The sequence below is a fragment of the Giraffa tippelskirchi genome, chromosome 11 (genome assembly GCF_054371585.1).
Source record: "Giraffa tippelskirchi isolate mGirTip1 chromosome 11, T2T-mGirTip1v1.2.pri, whole genome shotgun sequence".
Taxonomy (NCBI): domain Eukaryota; kingdom Metazoa; phylum Chordata; class Mammalia; order Artiodactyla; family Giraffidae; genus Giraffa; species Giraffa tippelskirchi.
The window spans coordinates 122,160,432-122,185,104 of record NC_137285.1 but is presented as its reverse complement, the minus strand read 5'-3'; the positions used below and the strand labels follow the sequence as shown (position 1 = coordinate 122,185,104).

At 41.5% G+C, this 24,673-nt stretch overlaps 1 protein-coding gene across 6 annotated transcripts; it reads right to left on the bottom strand.

Moving 5' to 3' along the window:
- Window positions 1-3,368: 3,368 nt before the first annotated feature.
- On the bottom strand, window positions 3,369-17,299 carry TRIM68 (tripartite motif containing 68). Of its 6 annotated transcripts, none has more exons than XM_081539239.1 (8): window positions 17,234-17,299; window positions 12,996-13,477; window positions 12,601-12,857; window positions 11,296-11,625; window positions 7,025-7,285; window positions 6,557-6,579; window positions 5,879-5,979; window positions 3,369-5,677 (listed from the first exon to the last, which is right to left on the bottom strand). In XM_081539239.1, the coding sequence occupies exons 5-8, from the start codon at window positions 7,136-7,138 to the stop codon at window positions 5,127-5,129; spliced, it is 789 nt and encodes a 262-aa protein (XP_081395365.1). In that variant the 5' UTR covers window positions 7,139-7,285; window positions 11,296-11,625; window positions 12,601-12,857; window positions 12,996-13,477; window positions 17,234-17,299; the 3' UTR covers window positions 3,369-5,126. The 6 variants fall into 6 exon arrangements, with proteins under 6 accessions (XP_081395365.1, XP_081395363.1, XP_081395364.1 ...); XM_081539237.1 differs by having other exon boundaries at window positions 11,296-11,604; XM_081539238.1 differs by lacking the exon at window positions 17,234-17,299 and adding an exon at window positions 12,175-12,271 and having other exon boundaries at window positions 11,296-11,604.
- Window positions 17,300-24,673: the final 7,374 nt, after the last annotated feature.

The following is a 24,673-nucleotide window of genomic DNA, read 5'->3' as shown; positions in this document are numbered from 1 at the left end:
GTTTGTTTATTCCTGTAGCATAAAAATCTGTGCTTCAAGATTCGATGAACTCTTTAAAGCATCTTCTGCCTCCTGCTGGTTATAGAATTGTCTTCTCTGCAAAAAGATGTCAAGATGCTTGAAGAAGTGGTAGTCAGTTGGAGAAAGGTCAGGTGAATATGGCAGATGAGGCAAAACTTTGTAGACCAATTTGTTCAACTTTTGTAGTGTGGTTGTGTGATGTGTGGTTGTGTATTGTTGTGTAGAATTGGGCCCTTTCTATTGACCAATGCTGGCTGCAGGTGCTGCAGCTTTCAGCACATCTCATCAATTTGCTGAGCATACTTTTCAGATGTAATGGTGTTGCCAGGATTCAGAAAGCTGTAGTGGATCAGACCGGTAACAGACCACCGAACAGTGACCATGACCCTTTTTTGGTGCAAGTTTGGCTTTGGGAAGTGCTTTGAAGCTTCTTCTTGGTCCAACCACTGAGCTGGTCTTCACTGGTTGTCTATGAAACCCACTTTTCATCACATGTCACAATCTGATCTAGAAATGGTTTGTTGTTGCGTAGAATAAGAGAAGACGACACTTCAAAACGATGATTTTTTTGATTTGCAGTCAGCTCATAAGGCACTCACTTATCGAGCTTTTTCACCTTTACAATTTGCTCAAAAGCGAATGACCATAGAATGGTCAATGCTGAGTTCTTTGGCAACTTCCTGTGTAGTTCTAAGAGGATCAGCTTCAACGATCCTCTCAATTGGTTGCCGTCAACTTTTGATGTCTGGCCACTATGCTCATCATCTTCAAGGTGCTCATCTCCTTTGCAAAACCTGAATCACCACTTCACTGTACATTTGTTAGCAGCTGGGTGAAATGCACTGTTGATGTGGGTTATCTCTGCTGCTTTACGACTCATTTGAACTTGAATTAAAAAGTCCCTTGAATTCACTTTTTGTCTAACATTATATAGTCTAAAATAAATATAAACAGCAAGTAGTAACTAGCAAAAAATCATAAAGCGGTAAATGTACATTACAATGATGTATAAAATAACCACACTTAAGAATGTATCCCAATATCAAATGGTAAATTTCAACAACGCAAAACCCCAATTATTTTTGCACCAACCTAATAGTTATCACCAGCTTTTTGTTTCTAAGCAACAGAGGCTGAGGCATTGTGAGTTTGTTTTTATTTTCCCCTTTCAGAAAATCTTAAACTGAAAAAGTCTGTATATGTTAAAAGAAAGATATTTCATATGTAAGATATATATATATATATTTGATTCTGGTACATATGAAAATCATAATAAAATATAATTTCCTAATAAGTGTTGATAGCAAGTTATTGTGCCTGAGTCTTTACCTCCTTTCTACTAATGAGGAAATAATGCTAATTCATAGAGGGTATTGAAGATTAAATTAAAAATGAGTGGAAATCACATAAAACAACACTTGAAATACTGTATATACTTTAAACATATACCCAATAAGTTTTTAATTTCATACTTTGAAAGGGCAGTCCTAGGCACCATTTAAATGTATTTCTATGTAGATCAGCATTCATGTTGAAACTGTTCCAAAGCGAAGTGATGCTTAACATCTTAGCAGCTATACCTTTTTCTAACATTATGTACTTGCTTAGAATGTATTTTATTTCTGAAAATCAAAGAAGTAGGAATCCATCTCTAAAAATCAGATCAACCCCTTGTAACCGCATAACATAAAATCATCAAGACGGTGTGATGGTTAAGCGTGTTTGGTAAGATTTCCATTTTGACAAATCACACTATTCTCTCTCCACAAGCTACCCAGTGACTTGGTTATGCCTATTAAATCAAAGAATTATTAGATGCACTAAAGAATCTGATGGAAAGTGACAAAAGATAGTCCAACCTGCATGCAAAACAGAAATTTTTTTTTCTGGCATTTCCATCAGAACCCTGCCCTGCCAGCTTTGTGTTTCATTCACATTGGTATTCTCTGAAGCCAGATGAGAAGTTCTCAAATATTGAACTTCATACTTCCGAAAGTGGACTGGGTCCCTGCCATGGCTCCCCCAAACAGAAAACCTGGTGCTTCTTCCAGTATATTCAGATAGGACCTTTGTCCTAGCAGAGGAACATATGCTCATTTAACTAGAGACTGGAACCCTCAGTAGACTCTGTGTTAGAATTTTAAGAAATTACAGCCAATCTTACTTGAAAAAAAGGGAGATTGGGTTTCCTGTGGAGAGTTGGGAACCCAAGGATTTTCCTTCTGCCCACATTTTGTAGAACCCAAGCATTTTACCCTTTGAATAGCCTTTTCTCTCAAGGGCCAGATATGGCAACCCTTGGTTTCTATTTTCTCTGGCAGCAAAACAAAGATGGGCAAAGCTCATCCCTGGCTTGTAGTGAATGATCACACCAACATGGAGGTACAACCCTAGGCATTCTAGGAGCAGTGTAGGCACTTTGTCCTCCACATGTCTACCAGCCTCTTCCCTTTCTGGACTACTTATGTAATTAGCCATCAAATAAGTTTTTGAATGGGATTGCAATTAAATAACATTTGGTCTTTCATGCCCCTATGGGGCAAGAAGAGCTTACTTTTGTTTTGATTCTAGGTATATAAAAGAAAATTCACTGAACTTAAATATTTACAGAAAACATACTCAGTGCCAGAATGGAGCTACAGTGGTGAATTGAACAAATAAGATTCTTATTCTTAGAAGATTATTGTCAGCAACTACCCTAGAGAAAAGGATTGTCATATACTTAAGACGTTTTATCTTGCCTGGTCTTAAAAACCAGACATTATGATTAACACATAGTATGTTTAACCTTGTAATTCTTCTAACAAGTAATCATGGCACCCAAATTAGCTTATAAATATAAAAACAGAAACAAAATAACAGTCCAAAGAGCACATTACAAATGAACACATTCTACTCCTTATTTCATCCTAAGTTTGACTGAATTCACCCAGCAATTCTTTTTCTAGGAACTTTCCAAGGTTTGTCTTAAGAAAACCATCATAAAAGAACAGTGTTTCAGCCCCTAGCCTCTCTGAGAAGTTTCCATGGATATAACTGAAAGCACTTCCTACATATCTATTTCTCAAGTCTATACACACACTTACCCAGGGAATTCCCCTGCCCGGCCCCTCTATACACACAAAGACAAGGTCCTTCTCATGTAGATCAGCTCAACCCTTCGCCAGGACCAGACGTGTGACTTACCAGTTCATTCCCTTCCAGGCAGATGATGCAAAGTTCTCCCACTCTGCTGCTAATGCTCAAGGAGCAACTTGGAAGCATGGTGGGTAGAATGAGCTTATCTCTCCATTTTGGCCTGTTTCACCTCCTTTACATGTGAACAACCAATACAATGAAGTCAGAAAGACAATTTATACTATTCTTTATTACAGGAATTATGTTGCTTCTGCATGTACCTAACCCGTGTCTACTTTGCTGCCCAATCCTAACTCAACAGTCACCACCTTCAAGCTTAAACTACATCAGAGGTTGTGTTACACAGCATTAACATGACAATACATGTATATTGTAGCCCCTGAAATACGCAAAGCCCACAGTTTTCACATGCTTGCCTCACAGTTTGATTCCAGCACAACTGTTCCCACTTCATACTCGGAAGACCTGTAATGAATTATTTTCGCCACACACAACAATAGCCCAGATATAGTCTTAATTCACCTTCATTATAATATATAGCTTTTTGTGCCTAGTCCTATTCTTCATCCCCACGCTTTCCTCCTGCTTTCTTCATTTGTCACAGATTTAGAGAAGACAAAGGCAGAATATTATGTAGTTACTAGAACTATGAACATTCCCTTGGTGACATACAAAGATCCAATTTTTTGCCCAAAGAGATTATGGGTGAGCCTTCCTTTCAGTGCATTTGTTTTACACTTTTCTTTGTATTATTTCCAGTCTCTACCCTGATGTCACAGTCCCTGTTCTAATCCAAAGACAAACACATATCGATGCTGAATATATTACTGTGGCCTGAAGTTTGCCAGGCAGGGCATCTTTCTATTGAAGGGCAGGACTGTCAGAAGAGGCGCTAGGAAACTAAGGCAGTGCTGCAAAGATGCTGGGAAAAGGCAAGATGGGAAGGTCACCACAGGCAAAATCCATGGCTTGCCTTCCTTGTCCCTGAGAAAGGAACAAACGTTCAGGATGGATCTGAGATCTTCACAAAGACTGTGAGGTAGGAGAGGATGCAGTCACTACACCCATTTTCCTACTGAGGACACTTAAAATCTTTCAAAGACTGGGATGTTCAGACCTGAATGTAATGAATGATATGCAGACATGTGACCTGAGTAGCAAGTTCATCAACTTTGTTTCATTTGAATGTGAGAAGTACTTTATAATCTATGTACTCTTCTCTCCACAGCTCTGTGAGAAATAACTGGCTGTATTAAGGCCATTTCAGTTTCTTCATCCATGAAATGAAAATAGAAACAAAGGTTCATAGGTTTCTGATCCTGATAGTTAAAGAAAAGGGCAGGACTAGGACACAGGTTTACTTAGAGTCTGAGACAGTGACTTGCCCAGCTTGTGCTCAGAGAGGGGACAGCCACTGAGGGTGATCTGGGCAGTCAGTGACACATTTCTCCCGTTGGGAGGTCAGAGTGCTGGGGTCAAACATGGGCACTCAGAGGTGGCAAACCTCAGGTGAAGCGTCCTCCTGCTGGTGTTGGCACAGTAACCAGCTCTGGACACGGACAGGATCTTCTGGTTATTGGTAAACCTGACCCAGTGGGTTTCCTGAAGGTCAGATCTACTTCATTATCCTCACTGATTTATGGCCCTGACACAGATGTGGACGAGGGGCGTGACCTGCAGAAAGGACTGTCCTGATCCTTAGGACTACTGTGATCCTCACCAAAAGCCGTGTTACACTTCCCACAGGGCTGTGATGCTCCTCTGGCCAAGCCTCGGCTTTTTAACATGAGTGGTTTAGTGGGAGACATTGGCCCAGGAGTGAGAGACCACTGGGTCAGGCAGTGGAATCCCTGGGTTCCAGGCTCAGCTCAGTTCTCTGGGCAGGATCACCTCATCAGGGGCAGGGTCCTCCCTTCAGACCCCTACGGGCCAGGTGAAATTCCAAGGCCTCTGGCTAAAATGGTGGCTTAGTCCTCCCCATCCAGGGAGCAGATGGCCAGGGGAGCGGTGTTGTTGGCTCCGATGCTGTAGCAAGGGCTGAAATAGGGCAGGAGGCGCCCAGGGAAGGGGTAGTGGGGGAAGGTGAAAATGTGGGAGCCGTTGTCAGTCACGTTGTAGAAGGAGATGTCATGAGCCTCATAATCCAGGAAGACTCCCACCCGGCGGGGAGGGACGGGCAAGGACAGGAGCGGGTACTCGTCGGTGCCTGCCCGGTACTCATTGCCCTTTCTCAGCCTGATCACCCAGAATCCATAGTGGGGGGATAAGAAGACCACCTCCTTCCGGTCTACGTTTTCCTTACACACGCCCAGGCCCCATTCAGACCTGTCTCCTACCTCTACCTCCCAGTAGTGCCGGCCCGAGGAGATGCACTGACTGCCCAGGACAATATTGTAGCGGTAAAATCTTTCAGGGTTGTCGGGCAGCTTCTGCTTGGTGTCTCCATAGCGCACACATTTCCTGTCCTCAGACACAATGAGGCGAGAGTAGGCAGTGTCAGGATCCAGCCGCACATCCACTGAGGAAAAAGGTCTTGGTTGGCACCCTGACACAAGTGAGGGGGCCTGGGTGACGTCTCTGTGGCAGATACAGCCACGGATTTCCTCCATGACGGGTGAGGGTGAGGGCAGATGGGGCATCCAGAGGGCACTGGGAGACTTCATTCCTCGGGGAGGGGTCCTACTCCCCACTCCCCACAATCCTGCCCTGCACTCATTACCTGCATATGTCTTCAGGATCTCTCTGAGCCCCAGCACACGGCAGTCTGTCTTCAGCTCCAGGGAGACTGGTTCTGGTCTCTGCAGACTCCAGGACTTGCTCCTGGGAGATGGGGAAGGCCTTGGGGTCAGAAGTCCTGGCTCTGCCAAAGCGGGGGTGTGCTTCCCTAAGTATAGGGAAGGGGGCTTGGCCAGGGATAGAGTCAGTGAGCTGCCCCTCTTCACAACACCAGGCAAAGCAGGGAGGTGATGATTATTTGACTGGGCCGAACAGTCTGTGGCACAGAGAGATAATCACATTCTTGGGCCTGGGAAGGGTTAGTGTGACTCTGACACTGGGAGAGGCAGAGGTGCGCAGCAGAGAAGGACTGGTGCACAGACTCAGAGGACCAACACTCATGCAGACACCTGCAGGTACTCCCTCTCCTTGGGCCACCTGCTTAGGCTACCACACGTTCTATAGCTCTCACTGAGATTCTTATTGGTAATCATTGAAATGAATTTGACCAAGTAACAATACAAATTAAAAAAAGAGAGATGTTCAAAGCTTCTTTATCCAATACAACAGAATAGGGAGAAGGTTACAGACCAGCACCCACTTTTCTGTAGGTACTTGGTCTACGTTCCTTCCCCATTTCTAGCTCTGGCCAGGCCCCACTATCCCAAAGATGGAAACATACCTGTTTAAGACTTCCTGAATACCCTGGAAGGAGAAAAAGAAAGGCAGCACATGAGTATGCCCTATTCCTCAAAGGGACCAGACAGACACAGAGGTCTCTCTACGGAGAGGAGGCAGAGAGCTGGAGAGGAGGCATGCAGGGGTAGAGGGGAGGAGCCTACAGAAGTAGGCAGGGCAGACCTAGCCCTCTTGCCAGACTGGCCAACTTTGGGCTCCATCTCAACTCTCTGGACAGAGGGGAGGAATAGGTATGATGCAAGAGCTGCCTAAACGATGCCCATCTAGGAGGCTGCGAGGCCATTCACCAGACCAGGGTATGGGAACAACCGGTATTGGTGGTGGGTAACAAGATCCATGCTGGCTGGCCGAGTGCTGACAGGCCCTACCAAAGACTAGGCAATCCCCTCTCTCAGAATGCCAGGCTACCTTCAGCTCTGGCTCAGACTTCCCAGGAAAACCTGCTCCTCACCTGCAGCATCCAGCGGACAGGCCTCTGAGACCTCTCTTCCAGCTCTGCAATCATTCTCCACAGGACCCGGCTCTGCTGGATGAGCGCCTCATGATTCAACTCCAGTTTCTGCATGGTCTCCCCTTCCTCCTGCTCCAGGCTGGCCAGAGCTGCAGCGGCCTCCACCTCCAGCCGCCGACCTGGTGGCTGTTTTTTCTTTAGTAATCGCCGATATTTCTCAAACTCCCATATGATGCTCTGCTTTCGGGTTTCCACCTGTATCTGCACAGCCAAGATCCGAAATCAGCACAAAAAAACCCAAAAGTTAGTAGAAGGAAACAAATCATAAAGGTCAGTGCAGAAATAAACGAAAAAGAAATGAAGGAGACAGTAGCAAAGATCAATAAAACTAAAAGCTGGTTCTTTGAGAAGATAAACAAAAACTGACAAACCATTAGCCAGACATCAAGAAAAAAAGGGAGAAGACTCAAATCAATAAAATTAGAAATGAAAAAGGAGAAGTTACAAAAGACAACACAAAAATACAAAAGATCATAAGAGATCACTACAAGCAACTATATGCCAATAAAATGGATAACCTGGAAGAAATGGACAAATTCTTAGAAAAGTATAACCTTCCAAAACTGAACCAGGAAGAAACAGAAAATATGAACAGATGAACCACAAGCACAGAAATCAAAACTGTAATAAAAAATCTTCCAACAAACAAAAGCCCAGGGCCAGATGGCTTCACAGGCAAATACTACCAAAAGTTTATAGAAAAGCTAACACCTATTCTGCTCAAACTCTTCCAGAAAATTGAAGAGGAATAAAAAACTCCCAAACTCATTCTGTGAGGCCACCATCATCCCGATGCTAAAACCAGACAAAGATGCCAACAACAACAACAACAAAATTACAGGCCAACGTCACTGATGAACATAGAAAAAATCCTCAACAAAATTCTAGCAAACAGAATCCAACAACACATTAGAAAGATCATATTTATGATCAAGTGGGCTTTATCCCAGGGATGCAAATCAATCAATATGATACACCATATTAACAAACAGAAAGATAAAAACCATATGATCTCAATAGATGCAGAGAAAGCTTTCCATAAAATTCAACACCCATTTACAATAAAAACTCTCCAGAAAGTAGGCATAGAAGGAACATACCTGAACATAATAAAGGTCATATATGACAAACCCATAGCAAACATTATTCTTAATGGTGAAAAACTGAAAGCATCTCACCTAACATCAGGAACAAGACAAGGGTGGCCACTCTCGCCACTATTATTCAACATAGTTTCGGAAGTTCTAGCCACAATAATCAGAGAAGAAAAAGAAATAAAAGGAATCCAGATTGGAAAAAAAGAAGCAAGACTGTTTGCAGATGACATGATACTGTATCTAGAAAACCCTAAAGAAACCACAAGAAAATTACTAGTGCTAATCAGTGAATACAGTAAAGTTGCAGGATATAAAATTAATACACAGAAATCCTTTGCATTCTTATATACTAACAATGAAAAATCAGAAAGATAAATTAAGGAAACATTCCTATTCACCACTGCAACAAAAAGAATAAAATACCTAGGAATAAACCTACCTAAAGAGACAAAAAACCTGTATGCAGAAAACTGTAAGACACTGATGAAAGAAATCAAAGATGACACAAGCAGATGGAGAGACATACCATGCTCTTGGATTGGCAGAATCGATCTTGTGAAAATGATTATACTACCCAAAACAATCTACAGATTCAACGCAATTCCGATCAAACTACCAATGATATTTTTCACAGAACTAGAACAAAAATTTTCATAATTTGTATGGAAACACAAAAGACCCCAAATAGCCAGAGCAATCTTGAGAAAGAAGAATGGAGCTGGAGAAATCAATCTTCCTGACTTCAGATTATACTATAAAGCTACAGTCATCAAGACAGTATGGTACTGGCACAAAAACAGAAATACAGACCAATGGAACAAGGTAGAAAGCCCAGAGATAAATCCACACACCCATGGGCATCTTATGTTTGACAAAGGAGGCAAAAATATACAATGGAGAAAAGATAGTCTCTTCAAGTAAGTGGTGCTGGGAAAATTAGGCAGCTATGCGTAACAGAATGAAATTAGAATACTTCCTAACACCATACACAAAGATAAACTCAGAATGGATTAAAAGACCTTAATGTAAGACATAAACTATAAAACTCTTAGAGGAAAACATAGGCAGAACACACTCTGACATAAATCACAGCAAGATCCTCAAAGACCCACTTTCTAGAGTAATAGAAATAAAACCAAAAATAAACAAATGGAACCTAATTAAACTTAAAAGCTTTTGCACAGCAAAGGAAACTATAAACGAGGTGAAAAGACAACCCTTGGAATGGGAGAAAATAACAGCAAATGAAACAACTGACAAAGGATTAATCTCCAAAATATACAAGCAGCTCATGCAGCTGAATACCAGAAAAACAGCCCAATCAAAAAGTGGGCAGAAGGCCTAAACAGACATTTCACCAAAGAAGACACACAGATGGCTAATAAACACATGAAAAGATGCTCAACATCGCTGATTATTAGAGAAACACAATCAAAACAACAATGAGGTGTCACCTCACATCTGTCAGAATGGCCATCATCAAAAAATATACAAACAATAAGTGCTGGAGAGGGTCTGGAGAAAAGGGAAACTCTCTTGCACTGTTGGTGGGAATGATACAGCCACTATAGAGAAGAGTATGGAGATTCCTTAAAAAACTATGAATAAAACTACCAAATGACCCAATAATCCCACTACAGGGCATATACTCTTAAGGAAACCATAACTGAAAAAGACACATATACCCCAATGTTCATCGCAGAACTATTTACAATAGCTAAGATATGGAAGCAACCTAGATGTTCATCGACAGATGAATAAAGAAGTTGTGGTACATATATACAATGGTATATTACTCAGCCATAAAAAGGAACACATTCTGAGTCAGTTCTAATGAGGTGGATGAACCTAGAGCCTATTATACAGAGTGAAGTCAGTCAGAAAAACAAGTATCATATATTAATGCATATATGTGGAATCTAGAAAGATGGTACTGATGAACCTATTTGCAGGGTAGCAATGGAGATGCAGACATAGAGAACAGACTGGTGGACACAGTCATGGAAGAAAAGGGTGGGATGAGTTGAGAGAGCAGCATGGAAACATACACATTACCGTATGTAAAACAGATAGCCAGTGGGAATTTGCTATATGAAGCAGGGAGCTCAATCTGGCGCTCTGTGAGCAGAGGGGTGGGATAGGGTGGGAAGCAGGAGAGAGGTTCAAGAGGGAGGGGACATATGTATACCTATGGGTGATTCATGTTGATGTATGGCAGAAACCAACACAATATTGTAAAGCAACTATCCTCTAATTGAAAATAAAATTAAAAAAAGAAAAAAAAGAAATCAGTACAGATACTGGTCATGTAAGGGCCACCCAGGATTGAGGACACCGGCAGGTGCATATACACACACTCTGAAATGTTTTGGTACCAACTGTGTGCCAGGCACTATAAAGGCAAAGATAAAGGATACGATTTTTCCTACTTTTCTGTTCTCACAGCTCCAGGACATGCTCCTTAGTCCCTATTACTAACTCTTATTGACCCCAGTAGGGCTAAGGATATACCATCTTGGCACTCTATGTTCTAGATTATTTTCCATTTTCAGAATAATATATTCTATTTTCAGAAGCATTATCCTCAAGCCTCTAAGACAGTGTAAAACTACACTGTTAGTTGCTTTTGTTTCTTACTGGTGTTATATCAATTCTTCATGCTGTTTTAGATTGATTCAATGTTACTGCCCGTTGATTGAGATAGTTTGATAGTTACGGGCCTCGAGGTTATTTCCAAAATGATTTTCCAATATTTTAATTACTTAACTTTTAGTAAATATGCTTTAGCTGAGGAGAGAGAAACAGACACTATGCTCTACTAAGCATGAAACAAGTCATATCTTTCTGAGCTAAAGTACATGTGAGGTGTCCACTTTTCCTTTCTCACAGATGAGAATGTAAGCCCACAGGTTCTCCCAACATCACATTCAAGGAACCAAAAGCAAGTGGTTCCAAGGTTTGCTTAAAGCTGCACACCTGGTACAGAAAGCTGGTATGAGGACCCCAGGCTTTCTGACCTCAAACCCCACATTCTGCCTCACAGGGGCCACGAGGAAGCCAGCTTCAGGACAACACAGGGACCATACAGACTCCTTTCCTCAGGGGGCAACTTGCCTTCCAGTTGGCTGTTCGTTTCCTCTCACCAACTTCCAGCTTCCAGGCCTCTTCCTGCTCTTTCCTCAGATGTTCCAGAGCCTCATGGAGTTTCCACTGAAAGAGATAAAAACCTCATGAGGCCACCTCGGGCAGCCTGTGTGGATTGTCAGGCTTCCAAGCATTGGCAGGTGATGGGAAAACAAGCATCCCTCAGATGGGCCAGAACAGATGCTGGGAGAAGAGGGAAGCCACAGAGGATTTCCGCCCAGATGACAGCCAAGGTCTTTCCATATGAGAATCAATTAATCTTCCACAGTCTCTAAGTTTCTGTAAAGAAGAAGAAAAGAACTGTTTCCAACCTTGCCAGAAAACTACCTTGGACTTTTCCTATGCATGCCTCTTTTCATAATCTCTTGCCTTGTTATCCTACAGCCTCCTGAACATTGTTATTCAAAGTGTGGCCCACGTGTGTCAGAGCATCAGTATCACCTGGGAACTTGTTAGCAATGCAGGACCTTGGGCTTCACCCTAGACCTCCCTGAATTAGAATCTGAATTTTTGCAAGATCCCTGCATGGTCCATATGGACGTTAAAAGAGTACTATCTTAGATATTAATGCAAGAGATTACTACTGGAAAGCATAAAGTAATCTCATAACAATATTAACCATTTTATTAAAGATTTACCAATAAAACTGAGGCTTAGAGAGTGACCTATCCAAAGTTATTCAGCTGGTAAATGGTTGGGCTGGGATTTAACTTAGCTCTTTAATTCTTGTGTGTAAGGTATATTGCCTTCATATTCTAACACTTGCAAAATAAAATAAACACTTAATTTTTCATAAATTCTCTTTGCAGAGGAAAACAGCTAAATCAGGGATTCATCTAACACTTTTACCTTCTAATCTCAACTTTAAGAATTAAGACCAGTAGAGGATCAATGTGTCACAGAATCATTGGGATAATGATTCCGATCAAGATGTCAGCATGAACATCTAAGGAAAAAAGTTAGAAGTCAATAAGGATAGCTATAAAAAAGGAGCAGTGTGTCTGTCAGAGATGGCTTTCCCAAAAGCCCCCCAATAAATAAAAGGTAAGGAGAAGAGAAAGAACACTAGGTAAGGAGAAAGACTTGAGTTCTAGTCTTTGATCTTTCTTTCACTAACTTAAGTCAGAAGGGACCCAACAACATGACATCAGACAATCTAATTGAATCCTAAATGACTCTGCCATGGTCCTTTCTAGCTCTAAAACCAATGATCATGATCTCAGATTTCCAAGCCTTCATTTCTGTCTATAAAATGAGGAGTTTAAAGTGACTCACCTGATATCGAAAAATTATTTGTGGCATTGCTAGGAGTTTGCAGGTTGTGATAGGTAGTCTTGATGACCTCATCCAAGGCACCCAGAACCCCAGCTAACCCAAACTGGTCTCCCTCAAATTCTCAGTAAGGAAAGCAAGTTTGGGTTAGGCATTAAGGCCTGTGGGATCACGAAAGGGGTGGGGGTAGGTTTGGAAGTAGGAGGGAGAAGAAAGGTCATAAAAGCGAGGTGTAGCTCACTGGATCAGGCACCCAGGACCTGGTGGGGTGAAAAGTCAAAGGAATCAATTCTCATCTTGTCTCTGGGGCTCCCTCTCAAGTTCTTGATCTAGAGATAGCCAAGTGAGGGGCAGGGGAGAAACTGGATTGGGGACGGGGGCTGGCCTCCATCTCCCACCTTATAATCCCAGGCGACATCCTCCATGGGCACAACACTGTGGGCCTGATGCTCGGGGGACCGGCCGCAGGCCTCGCACATGATCAGGCCATCCTCTTTGCAGAACATCTTCAGCTGTTCTCTGTGGGGCTCGCACACGTCAGCCCTCAGCCCCATTCCAGGATGCAGCCCCAGCCGGCGGACTTTTTCCACAACATTGGCCAGCTGCCAATTAGGCCGCAGGTTCCTGGGCTGGATGGGAGCCCGGCAGAGGGGACACGAGTAACCCCAGTTCTGGGATTCTCCTGGGATCTCCCAGAGTCCTGAGAGGCAGCTGTGGCAGAAGCTGTGGCCACAGTCGATGCTCACAGGCTCCTTCAGGAAAGTCATGCAGATGGGACAGGCCACTTCTTCTACTACAGCTTCCATCAATGCTGCGGGATCCATGGTTCCTATCACACCCTCCGCAGAACATGAACAAAACCAGGTGGAGGCACTGAAGGCTGAGAAGGAAAGAAACACAAATAAGAGAATAAGGAGCAGAAGAGCAGCGGGAGCAGTAATTGCTGGGAGCCAGCTCACGGGATCCCACCCATGACAGAGTCATGAGAAAGAGGACTGATTTGAGCACGGCTTCTCAGGCCTCGGGGATTCTCGAGAGGCTGCCTCAGCGCTCACCTTAAAAATTAGATCTCTCTTTCTGACGCTTGCTATAATAGACCTCTTCTTGTCTTCTGTGACTTGGACAAAAGGCTTTTCCTGATTCTCTTCTGAAATAGATCAGTCTGAAACCTCAATCAACAAGGCCCCTGAACGGTAGCACCCTAAATAAAATTATCTGGGATATAGAGTATGCTGATCTAAATTCCTTTTGCTAACATATTGGTTTGTTTAATAAATGTACCTGTGCCTTTGGAGCTAATGTGCATGACTGTTCCTTAATAATAAAACAGCATTGCGAGCCTCCACATGAAAAGCCCCTATGGGCACAAAACCCTTCGCAGGAAAAAGGGCTTGTTGGGAAATATAGGAAATGTTGCTTTGTGAAACTGTTGCTTAGTCTATATTTACTCACTATGTTTTTACTCTTAACGTATTTAGCCTATATAATAAAAGCATAATAGTTGAAGATTTATATAAATAGAAGTTTAGCTGTAATACAAATAGTGAGACAATTGTTGATTTAACTGAAGATTCTTACTTAGAGCTGACCTTCAGCTTGCTGTTCTATGATTTTATGGGACCACATTCTTTTCTGTTAAGCTCAAGGCGTAAAGTAAATTACCGAAAACAGGTTTTGCCTTGAAACTTTCTATTGATGGGTTCTTTCCTGCTGTGCCTGATACAAAAGCGTTCTGACTGATCAACCCTTATCAATAGGAGAGTCACAAGATGTTGGCAGGCCCCCAGGCCAGAAGATGATGTAAACAAAATGAACTAAGATATGCAAATGATGTCAGTAAAGGTCAACACTGTTGACCCATTAAGCTGATTTGATATGACTCTATACATTTGTTTCTATGTACCACTAAAGATAAAAAAGCTGTCTTAAAAAACAATAAAGGCAGGAGACACTTGGAAACACCGAGACTCGCTGTGTCTTCTCATTCGTATCGCCGACGCCGTCCATCCTGAGGGAACCCCTGGACCTGCTGGAGCTGGACTCCGGCAAGTAATAGGAACAGTTAGTGACCGAAGACAAAAACTGCCTCATTTGGATCTTTTATGGTGGTGGTTTAGTCACCAAGTTATATCTGACTCTCTGTGACCCCATGGAGCCTGTCAGGCTCCTCTGCCCATGGGACTTCCCAGGCAAGAATACTGGAGTAAGTAGCTATTCCCTTTATGGATCCTGTTTAATAAGCACTGGCCTTCCCAACTGAATCTGATTGGGTCACGTTTCTCACATCACAGAAGGGGCATCTGGGGATGCCTGAGAGTTGGGATGTTGAGAATTCTCAGTTTCCATTTGCCTGATCATCTCTGACCTCCTTGGGGTTCGCTGGCCAGACCATTTTCACTCTACCTCTATCATGCTCTGCAGAATAACACTACTCCTCTTGAACTTGGGTGAATTCAAGAGAACTTAGCCATGTGGTGTTTCAGTAGCCAAACTAAGGCCAGAAATACCCCCAGCCTCACTCTCCAGGATGTTTCTATGTATATTTACGTCAAGATGCAGAAAAGTTAATATGCCAGAAGCCCATTGCCTATAGGCTCATTTTGTTTTCTTGTGATGCACACTGAAGTGTAAGGTATAAGGAAACCAGCAATACTTCCCCACCTCCTGTAAACCTCTGCCCACTTTTCCAGTACTAACATCCACTAAGATGCCAAGACAATCTCCTCAGTAATATGTTAGAAGCAGATATGGACAAATAGCCCTTGGAAGATAAAAACAAATGTCATCTGACAATAATTAAACTCATTATTGATGAATTCACTACTTCAGCAAGAAACCTGAGATTTCTGCCCAGGTTATATATGTGTACAAAGGAACAGTGGTAGGCTCTTGGTACAGGTGGCAATATGTATTTGTTCCCTGTGCAAGTGTGTATTACCTGCTAGTCTATAAAGGGAAGAGCCCTAGTGGTCTTAGTCACCATTGTATCCTAAGGACCTAAATAGTGCCTGCCATGCAGTACTGCTGAATACTTGATCTAGACATAGAAAATAGTTCCTAAACCCAAAATGCTTTTATAACTAGTTAGGGAGTTGAGAGCATACTATACATTAGTAATAATAGCAAACACTCCTTGAATACACTATATGCCAGGCACTTTTTGAGCATTTTAAATGAACTGACTCAATGTATTCCACAACCCTAAGTAGAAATCATTACTCTACTCTTCTCATATTACAGATGCTTGGCCCTGGGCTCCATCATTCTATCCTGGGCAAAGTATCTAACCTCTCTAGCTTCAAGGATAATAAAAATTCAAGAGGAAAGAGAAATCACGGTGGTTTAGGGTAGTTCAGTAAGGCTTCCTGAAGAAGTGGGCAATAAGTAGATTTTGAAGGACTGTTACAGGCAATCAGCAGGTCTTGCCTTCTCACTGGCCTCCTGGCCTCTTGCTTTTCCTCCTCCCACTGTCACTACCACACTGTAGGATCAGTATCCTAAAAGTTTGTCTTATTGTCACTAACCTACCGAACAGCCTATCCTGGTTCCCTGGCCCTCAGTCCAACAAGAAGCTCCCTCTTGACCCTGAAACAGCCCTGTCAAGCAAAAGGGGAAACTTCCACACTTTCTTGCAGACCCCCCATGTCCATTCATTCCACCCCACTTGGATTCCTGCTGTCCTTCCAGCTTGAAATGACCTCCAAATTCCTGCTCTGAATGTCATTTGACATGTATGTGTCTTACTTCCCACTGTACAAGTTTCATGAGGATAGGGACATAGTCTGTTTACTACCATATCCTCAAGACCAAAAACAGTGCTCAAATATTTTTGAATACGTGAGAATTAAATGTAAATGTTGAGGTCCAGCTGATAGAAGGCTGTATATGAAAGAAATGTCAACATCCTCATCTAAAACGGAGGGGCACCAAGAGATACCAGCTGCACAACAGACATTGATATCTATGATTTAAAGCTACAGTGGACCAACAAACGAATAAAAATAGCTACTGAAAAATGAGAAGATGGTAGCAGAAGGGAAGTCGGGTAAATAGCAAAATGATAAATCAAGAAAATAGGATGGAAGCATATTATTTGGAGAGCCATAATAAGCTCTAAACACAAAAAAGTTAAGTGATCGCCTCTGCGAGTCTCTGCAAAAAAGGATTTAGGACTAGTAGCTATTGCCTTATTATTTTGTTTTTATTATACACAAATTCCTCGGACAAAACTTTAATTATCAAACGTTTAATTGCTTCAACCATGCGTCTGGCAGAGCCGAGGGCATTCAAGGAAAGACGTTTGCGGGGGGAGGGGGCGGAGCCTGAAAGAGACTCGAGAGGTGGGGCCAGAGAGGGAGGTGGGGAGGCGGTGACCTCCACGATTCGGGAGCAGAGGGGGATGGTAACTTCCGGGGCACAGGATGCCAGGCAGAGCCCCAGGGCACAGGGCGGGTGAGGGCAGAGTAAGGCTGGACGCTTGCAGGACCTCTGAAGAGGCACAATTGTCTACCCACCTCCCTCGTCAACCTGAACTAGCGCCCCGAGGCGGAAACCGAAAATGGAGACGCCCAGTTGGTTCCCATGGTCGAGTCTCCGCAGCGTCCGGAGCGCTTAGCCCCGCCAGAGCGGCACTTACCGCTGGCCCTGCGACGAAGACCCCCAGCAGCGTCCACCTCCTCCGCCGCCTTTCCCGCAGCACTCTGAGGCCCCGCCCACAGGGAAGGAGCCAATGAATGGCGTGCAGGATCTGCGTCGGAATCCGCCCCGCCGGCGGCATCTTTGAGGAAGCAGCCAATCACAGATAGGGATCGGGACAACCTTAGCCAGTCGGAGCAGGGGACAGGGCTGCGCCCGCCTCTCGCGTAGACAGCGTATTTTCTGTTTTTCCGGCCCCTTCCCCTACTCAGAACCCTTTAAACTGTTGAAGGGCCCAGGAGTCAGTCGAGGACGGGTGGAAGGGGTGAGAATCCAGGGTGAGCCGTTCAGGTTAGGCAGTAGCAGAAGCCCAGCTTGCCCTCGGGCCGAAGAACCCCTTGCGTCTTACGCTTCCGCTCTGGATGACTAGTGGTTCTTCTGGGCGAACCATGTTCCTTCCAGGTAGTAGCCCGGGACCTAATAGTATTCCTTAGCCAGTTTTCTACGTTAAACTGAGCACCCTATGAGATCAACCATGTCTGGTTCTGTGACCCAATTTAGTGCAGGGCTGGGCACTGAAAATGCAGTGGACTTTCTAGTTTCCTGCAAGATGAGCGACCTCTCCTGGCTCTAGATGGTGGTTTCTCATAAAAAACCCTGGGTTTTCCTGGCAAGCTCTTATCCTTCAGTACTTCAGCAGGCAGCCTCTCATTACTATTGCCGCAACCCCGCTTTAGAATTAGAAACAGATGGCGGGAACTGGAGGAGTTTAAGTGGAATTCCTCTTCCGAAACTGCTATAGAAATTGGAAAAAAAAATTTAAAGAAGGGGTGCTCGACCCTCGCAGAAACACACAGACTGCTACTTAAGGCGATGATTTCTTTGTAGTCTCTGCACCTTGTCCTTTTCCTGATACTTCAGTGTTTACTGGATAAGCAAATAAAGGCACACCCAGTTTGCATTGAAAATAATCAGGAAATCCTCCAACTGAAGCTTAGTTCAAAATGATTTTCTTGTTGGGACTAAGGGACTCTGGATCTTCATGCCAGTGTCAGGGCTCAGGGCGTGGTTTAAATTCTGAAGGGTGAGGCCCAGAAAACTCCTGAAACTAATGAGGCCATGAACAAAAAAAGAAGAAAAGAGGTAGTTGAGGTCTGAGCTGTACCATACATCTCACTTGGATCTGGAGACATGGCTGCCTAACAGAATAATAAATGGACTAATTGAAACAAGACACTTTGAACATTTTTTGAGCACTCACTTTTTATACTTTTATGCTGGGTTCTGGAATTATAACCATAGGCCACAGACTCTGTTCAAGAAACTCAAAATCAAATTGGTTGTAAGTTGACCTTATAAACATTGCAGGGGCCAACTGTACAGTCAAAACTCTGTGTATAATTTTTGACTCCCCCAAACCTTAATTGCTAGTAGCCTACAGTTGACCTGAAGTCTTACCAATAACATAAACAGTCAATTAACATATTTTGTGAGTATTATATACTATAATCTTAGGATAAAGTAAACTAGAGAAAAAATGTTATTAAGAAAATTATAAGGAGGAGAAAATGCAGTTATTCTACCAAGCTATATTGATTGACATCATAACTTTACATCTGGAGATGTGGGTCCAGATACCTGGAGGAGAGCATGGCAACCCACTCCAGTATTCTTGCCTGGAGAATCTCATGGACAGAGGAGCCTGGTGGGCTACGTCCCTAGAGTCGCAAAGAGTCAGACACGACTGAAGTGACTTAGCACGTATGCACCTATATCAATATTGTCTTATATGATATAAAACACTGTAGATGTTACAGATATTATTAACATTAGACATAAAAATCAAAAGATAACATGAAAAAGAAACTAATATTTATTTATAGTTATAACAATTCGTGCATGGATAACAAAGAAGCAGCAATATGATTGCTTTTTGGTAGACTGGTGTAATTGATATGATTGCTTCACTGCAGCCCTATACACTAATGAATGGTTATAAAATTTTCATAGCATACAGTATTATAGTCATAATAATGATACAGTATTGGAAATTGTTTCATGTTTTATAAAACTACTTACTTGTGATGATAGGCTTATATACAATTTCTCTATTTAAGAGAGAGAGACATACTGTACAGTAATGTAGTCCTTTGAAAGCAAAGTTATGAAACAGCAAGAAAACGAACACATTAGTTTATATTAAATATTACTCACCTTAAGTCTATGTGAGGACAGACTAGTATCTAATATAATTTATGCATTCATGATATACCTAACTTTGTCTTATTTTTTCAGTATTTCCAGGCTACATGGTTCACCTATGAAATTTTTCAAATTGTTGCAAATCTCTAAAACATTTTCTAATATGTTAATCGAAAAGCATCCTCATGTAAGTGGACCCACACAATTCAAACTTGTGTTATTCAAGAGTCAATGGTACTTGTCTGGAGCTCCTGTAAAGTTAAAACAGTTAAAGGGAAGATCTTTTTCATTTGTAACTTGGCAAGTTTTCCATAACTATGACTGACTTTCAAGGGCCCTGGCAAAAGGACACATTAGTGTTGCTGGGGAAGGGGGTTTGTGTTCACTAGGAGAAAGCTGAACGGAGCAATTCGGAAGACAGATCAACCCACTGCACAGAGACAGCAGCTCTCCTTCCTGGCATCCATCAGGGTGCTTTGTTTGCTGTGAGAGGCAGACAGGTGTTCCAGGTGATGCTCTGTCTTCAATACATCCCATGATTGTAACTACAGATCCCAACCCTCTGCCTTAATCCAAGGTGGACCAGGACAAGTTGAATGACTCACTGTGGAATAGGCTCTCTCTGTGCTAAGGGAGAGGAGTGACAGGGAATTGAGTCCCAGCTTTCCATGGTGATAACCTGCTTGATAATACACACTTTATTGACTTCGTTTCCTTCCCTTTCTCATTCCCACCACTATTTTGTCTTGGGAACTACTTGAGCTTGGATTCATGTTTCCAGTTTGTTTCTGGGGCACTCAAACTAAGACAAGTCAGATTATCTGCTAAGACAATTCTCAATTAATTTCTCCATGTTATCATAGTAATTATGAAAGTGTGATATTGGTGCAGGGTACCAGCAGGCCATTGAATAGAAATAAAAGCCCAGATGTACACCTGCTCATATATGGCCGATTGTTAAATGACAAAGGTAGTACTATGGAGCAATGAGGAAAGAAGGATATTTTTAATAAATGGTACTGGAAACACCAAATACCCATATGGAAAAAATAAAACATGAACCCTAATCTCATACTACTCACATGTGTATTGTAGATATAACAATAAGTCAAAACACTTAAACTTCCCAAAACAATTAAGAGTATTTTCATAACCTCAGGCAGAGATTGATTCCTTAATGCTAGCTAATTCATCCATGACTATTTAGAGTGTCTACTATGTAATAGGGTACTCTTTCAAGTGATCAGCAATATATCAGTGGACAAAATAGAAAAATGCTTTTGTGGAACTTACATGCTAGTTGGTATAACTTGGCATTACTTTGTAGGCATATCTGTGTAGATGCATACAGGATAGTTTATTTTTTAATTGGAATTTAGAAATTTCATCTGAAATTAAGTATATATCTTTTATGACTGAATGAACATGGAATATCTTAAGACAGGTTTTGGGCTTTGGGGAATTTTCTTCTAGTTGTTACCTTGATTGTTGATTTTACTCTGTCTGCTCCATCCCTCCTTCCCTTCCTTCTGGAATGCCTATATTTTCCCTCCATGTCTTTTACTTTTTCTTGCCAAAGTCTGTATATTTGCTGAAAAACAAACTTGAGAGATTCTCCCAGAATGTTGGGCAGAGAGACAACAGGTACTCTGTTTCTATTCAGTGATTTGGTTTTGTTGTTGCTATTGTGTTTTCATCATGGGGATTAAAGGATTCAAGAAAATATTCCTCTATGTTCCCCTTCTTGGTTAAGAAACAAGCAACTTTTCCCCATCATATTTATATACTCTGTTTTTATTGTTATTATTCCAAATAATTTATTTTTTTTTTTGCTTACACATTGCTTTTCTTCTGTAGCAATCTGTTCTTGTTTTAACACAACAGGATTTTCTCAGCTCTCACTGATACTATGAATTTTTTTCTAAGTTCTCTCATTTCTGCTCTGTTTTTTCTAGGCATTTGATATGATTTCTCAAATTTATTCCCTTCCTTGAAGTTCTGATACTTTTCACATTATTTGTGTCTTTGTTTGCTCATGGCTATGAATGATGGTTTAACAAGTCACTGTTCTTAGCTGATGTAGGTTCTCATGGAGTTCTGCCTTCTTTTTAGTGAACTGTAGGTTGGATGTCTTCTTAGGAAGATCATAAGAAATGGCACAGGTCAGCTGGCCAGCTCATGGAGACATGAAGTAGAGCTCTTTCCACAAATACTGGAGGCTCTGATGTGAGGGCCTACTAGCATGGTTTTATGAGAGCCTTCCTCCAAGAGGGAGGGATTCCCCGGTGGCTGACGGTAAAGCATCTGCCCGCAATGTGGGAGACCTGGGTTTGATCCCTGGGTCGGGAAGATCCCCTGGAGAAGGAAATGGCAACCCACTCCAGTACTCTTGCCTAGAAAATTCCATGGATGGAGGAGCCTGGTGGGCTACAGTTCATGGGGTTGCAAAGAGTCGGACATGACTGAGCGACTTCACTCATTCACTCCTCCAAGAGAGTTGCCTTTCTCCTTATCCTCAAAAGATTCACAAGAATCTCAGATTTTAAGAAGAATTTTTGCTCTCTCTTGGTGATGGAACTATAGATTCTTACTGAATTTTATCTTCTTAGTTGAGTTTTTTTTGACACACAAAACTAGTGAGTTAAAGATATATTTATGTACTTCCAGAACCTTCCTGAGTGTAATGTTGAATCTTTTCTTACCATTATTTCATGCTGAACTTTCTTTTTGCTATATAGCCTTGCATGGGCCCAAGATATATAGACAGATAAACAGAAATATCAGGTACAACCTTGGTGTTGAGAGTACAGTGATAATCAAAATGTCTACCATTTCACTTTAAATTAAACCGGCATAATAATAAAAGAAGCAATCAGTAAAATAAAAAGGCAACCTATGGAACAGGAAAAAAGTATCTGCAAGCTATCTATGATGAAGGGTAATATCCAAAATATATAAGGAATTCATACAACTTAATAGCAAAAACCAAAAACAAACAATCCCATTAAAAAGACTTAGGCAAAAGACTTAAAATACATTTTTCTAAAGAAGATAAAAAAATGGCCAACAGGTAATGAAAAGATGCTCAACATCACTAATCCTAAGGAAATGCAATAAGATATCACCTCACACCCATTGGAATGGCTATTATCAAAAAGACAAGAGATAACAAATGTTGGCAAAGATACGAAGAAAAGAAAGCCCTTGTGCACTGTGAGTGGAAACGTAAATTAGTACAGCCATCATGGAAAACAGTACAGAGGTTCCTCAAAAATTAAAAAAATAAATAGAATTACTATATGATCCAGAAATCCCACTTCTGGGTATATATCTAAAGAAAATTAAATCACTACCTCAAAAAGATATCTGTACTGCCATGTTCACTGCAGCATTATTTACAAAAGCTAAGACATAGAAACAACTTAACTGTCCATTGACACAAGAATGAATAAAGGAAATGGGCTTTTATGACTAGGAAATCACTGGCCCCATTGTCTACTCTGTACCAATATCACACTTTCACAGTTATTATAGCTTTATAATAAGTCCTGATATTTGATATAGCAAGTCTTTCCATATTGGTCCAATATTTTGAGTGTTGTGGCTATTTTCAACAATTTACATTGTGCTATAAATTTTAAATTAAGCTTGTCAAGTTCTACAAAATGACCTGTTAGGATTATTGAGATTGCATCGAATCTTTTGAAAAGTTGGGGCATATAATTAAATTCTTCAATTAAATTCCATTTAATGTATTCTTTTGGAGATATACACACACACATATAAAATCACTAATCCACAGACCATGATGACATGTATTTTTCTAATTCTCATACCATGTATTTCTTTTTCTTGTCTTATTACAAACTGTTAATGTAAAGACTCATTTCTAAAGCCATGTTCTCTTTTCATGAGGACTGTCTGTGGCCTTGTGTGGCCATGTCCACCAGTGTTTCCTAACAAAAAACAATGGCATTACCCATCTGCAAAAGAAACTTGGATACCTTTCGGAACAAGAGGATATTTTCTTACATGAAAGATTTCCTTGTAGAAGCAGTACCTACAGTGAAATCTAAGAATAGTTCGTATGTAAAGGAGAGATATAGAGGTTGACTGTGCCAGACAAAGCAAGTGCTTGGAAGTGGGTGTAAAAAAAGATAACTTTCATTTGAGGAGCTGAGAGAATTCCAGTGTAGGACCTTTTTGAGGGACACTTGATGGGTCATGATATCAATTGGGAATTATTATCAGCAAGTTCATATAATTTAGTACCTCCTAAGCCAAGAATTTGAGTGTATCTCTGGCCAGAGGTCTCCATTATTGGTTGGACCTTTTAACATTCTGTGCATGCTGAATGATTTTTTTTCCTTATTTCTTTAGAAAAATATTGAAACAAAAATATAGGGATATACTGTAATTATAAAAGTTCACCTTACTCAGCGAAATACCATTCTTATTACTATAATAAGTGAAAAAAATGCTTGAAATGTGCCCAAGAAACCCCTTCATTCAAAAATTGTGCCAACTTGATGCTACTAAGAACAATTTGAGGGGACCTACCTGTTACACATGCCTCAGTTGAAGTAACTGAATTGTGAGCTATGAGTGAACATCAATATGAGGACCAGTAATTTCTGCATGAAGAGTGAGTGAAAGAGGACTCTATAAACCTCCCCTTTTAAATATACACATTAGTGTCCATCTCCCCCTTCCAAAAATAGGAGGATAAGATCTGCTCAGAATTATGGAGACTAATTAATCTCAGAATATTAAAGGCTTTATTTGAAGCAACAGGGAAAAGAGTCAAGTGATTCCATCAAAATTAGGCCCTAGGAAAGATCTTTCTAAGGAAGGAGGTTTAAACAGATATTTGAAAGCTAAAACTTAATAAAAACAGGGAGGAGGATGAGTATTTTTACCATGAGAGAAAATATGTGAAAGTTGAAGGGTAAAAGAAAGAAAGCATGGCAAATTGAAGCAGGAGGCCAATTTCAGTGTGTCTGGGACTTGGCACTCAGAAAGGGAGGTAGAGTGGTTAAAGATAGGATGGAAAAATGAATGGAGATGGCACATGAAGGCTTTAATAACTGTATTACGAAGTGTGAACGTGAACTTTCTATTCTAAAGTCAATGGATGATGTTATGAACTGATATGTGTTTGGAAGATCACACTGGTGGACAGTGAATCAATGGCAAAGATATTCTATGAGGCTGGCAGGTGAACAAATGATTCTGATGA

Coding starts and splice junctions, on each gene's coding strand:
- TRIM68 (XM_081539235.1), bottom strand. CDS start 13,421: ATGGATCCCGCAGCATTGATGGAAGCTGTAGTAGAAGAAGTGGCCTGT. Junction 5,980..6,556: donor ATTCAGGAAGTCTTAAACAG/GTATGTTTCCAT, acceptor CCCATCTCCCAG/GAGCAAGTCCTGGAGTCTGC. Junction 5,678..5,878: donor GATCCTGAAGACATATGCAG/GTAATGAGTGCA, acceptor CTTTTTCCTCAG/TGGATGTGCGGCTGGATCCT.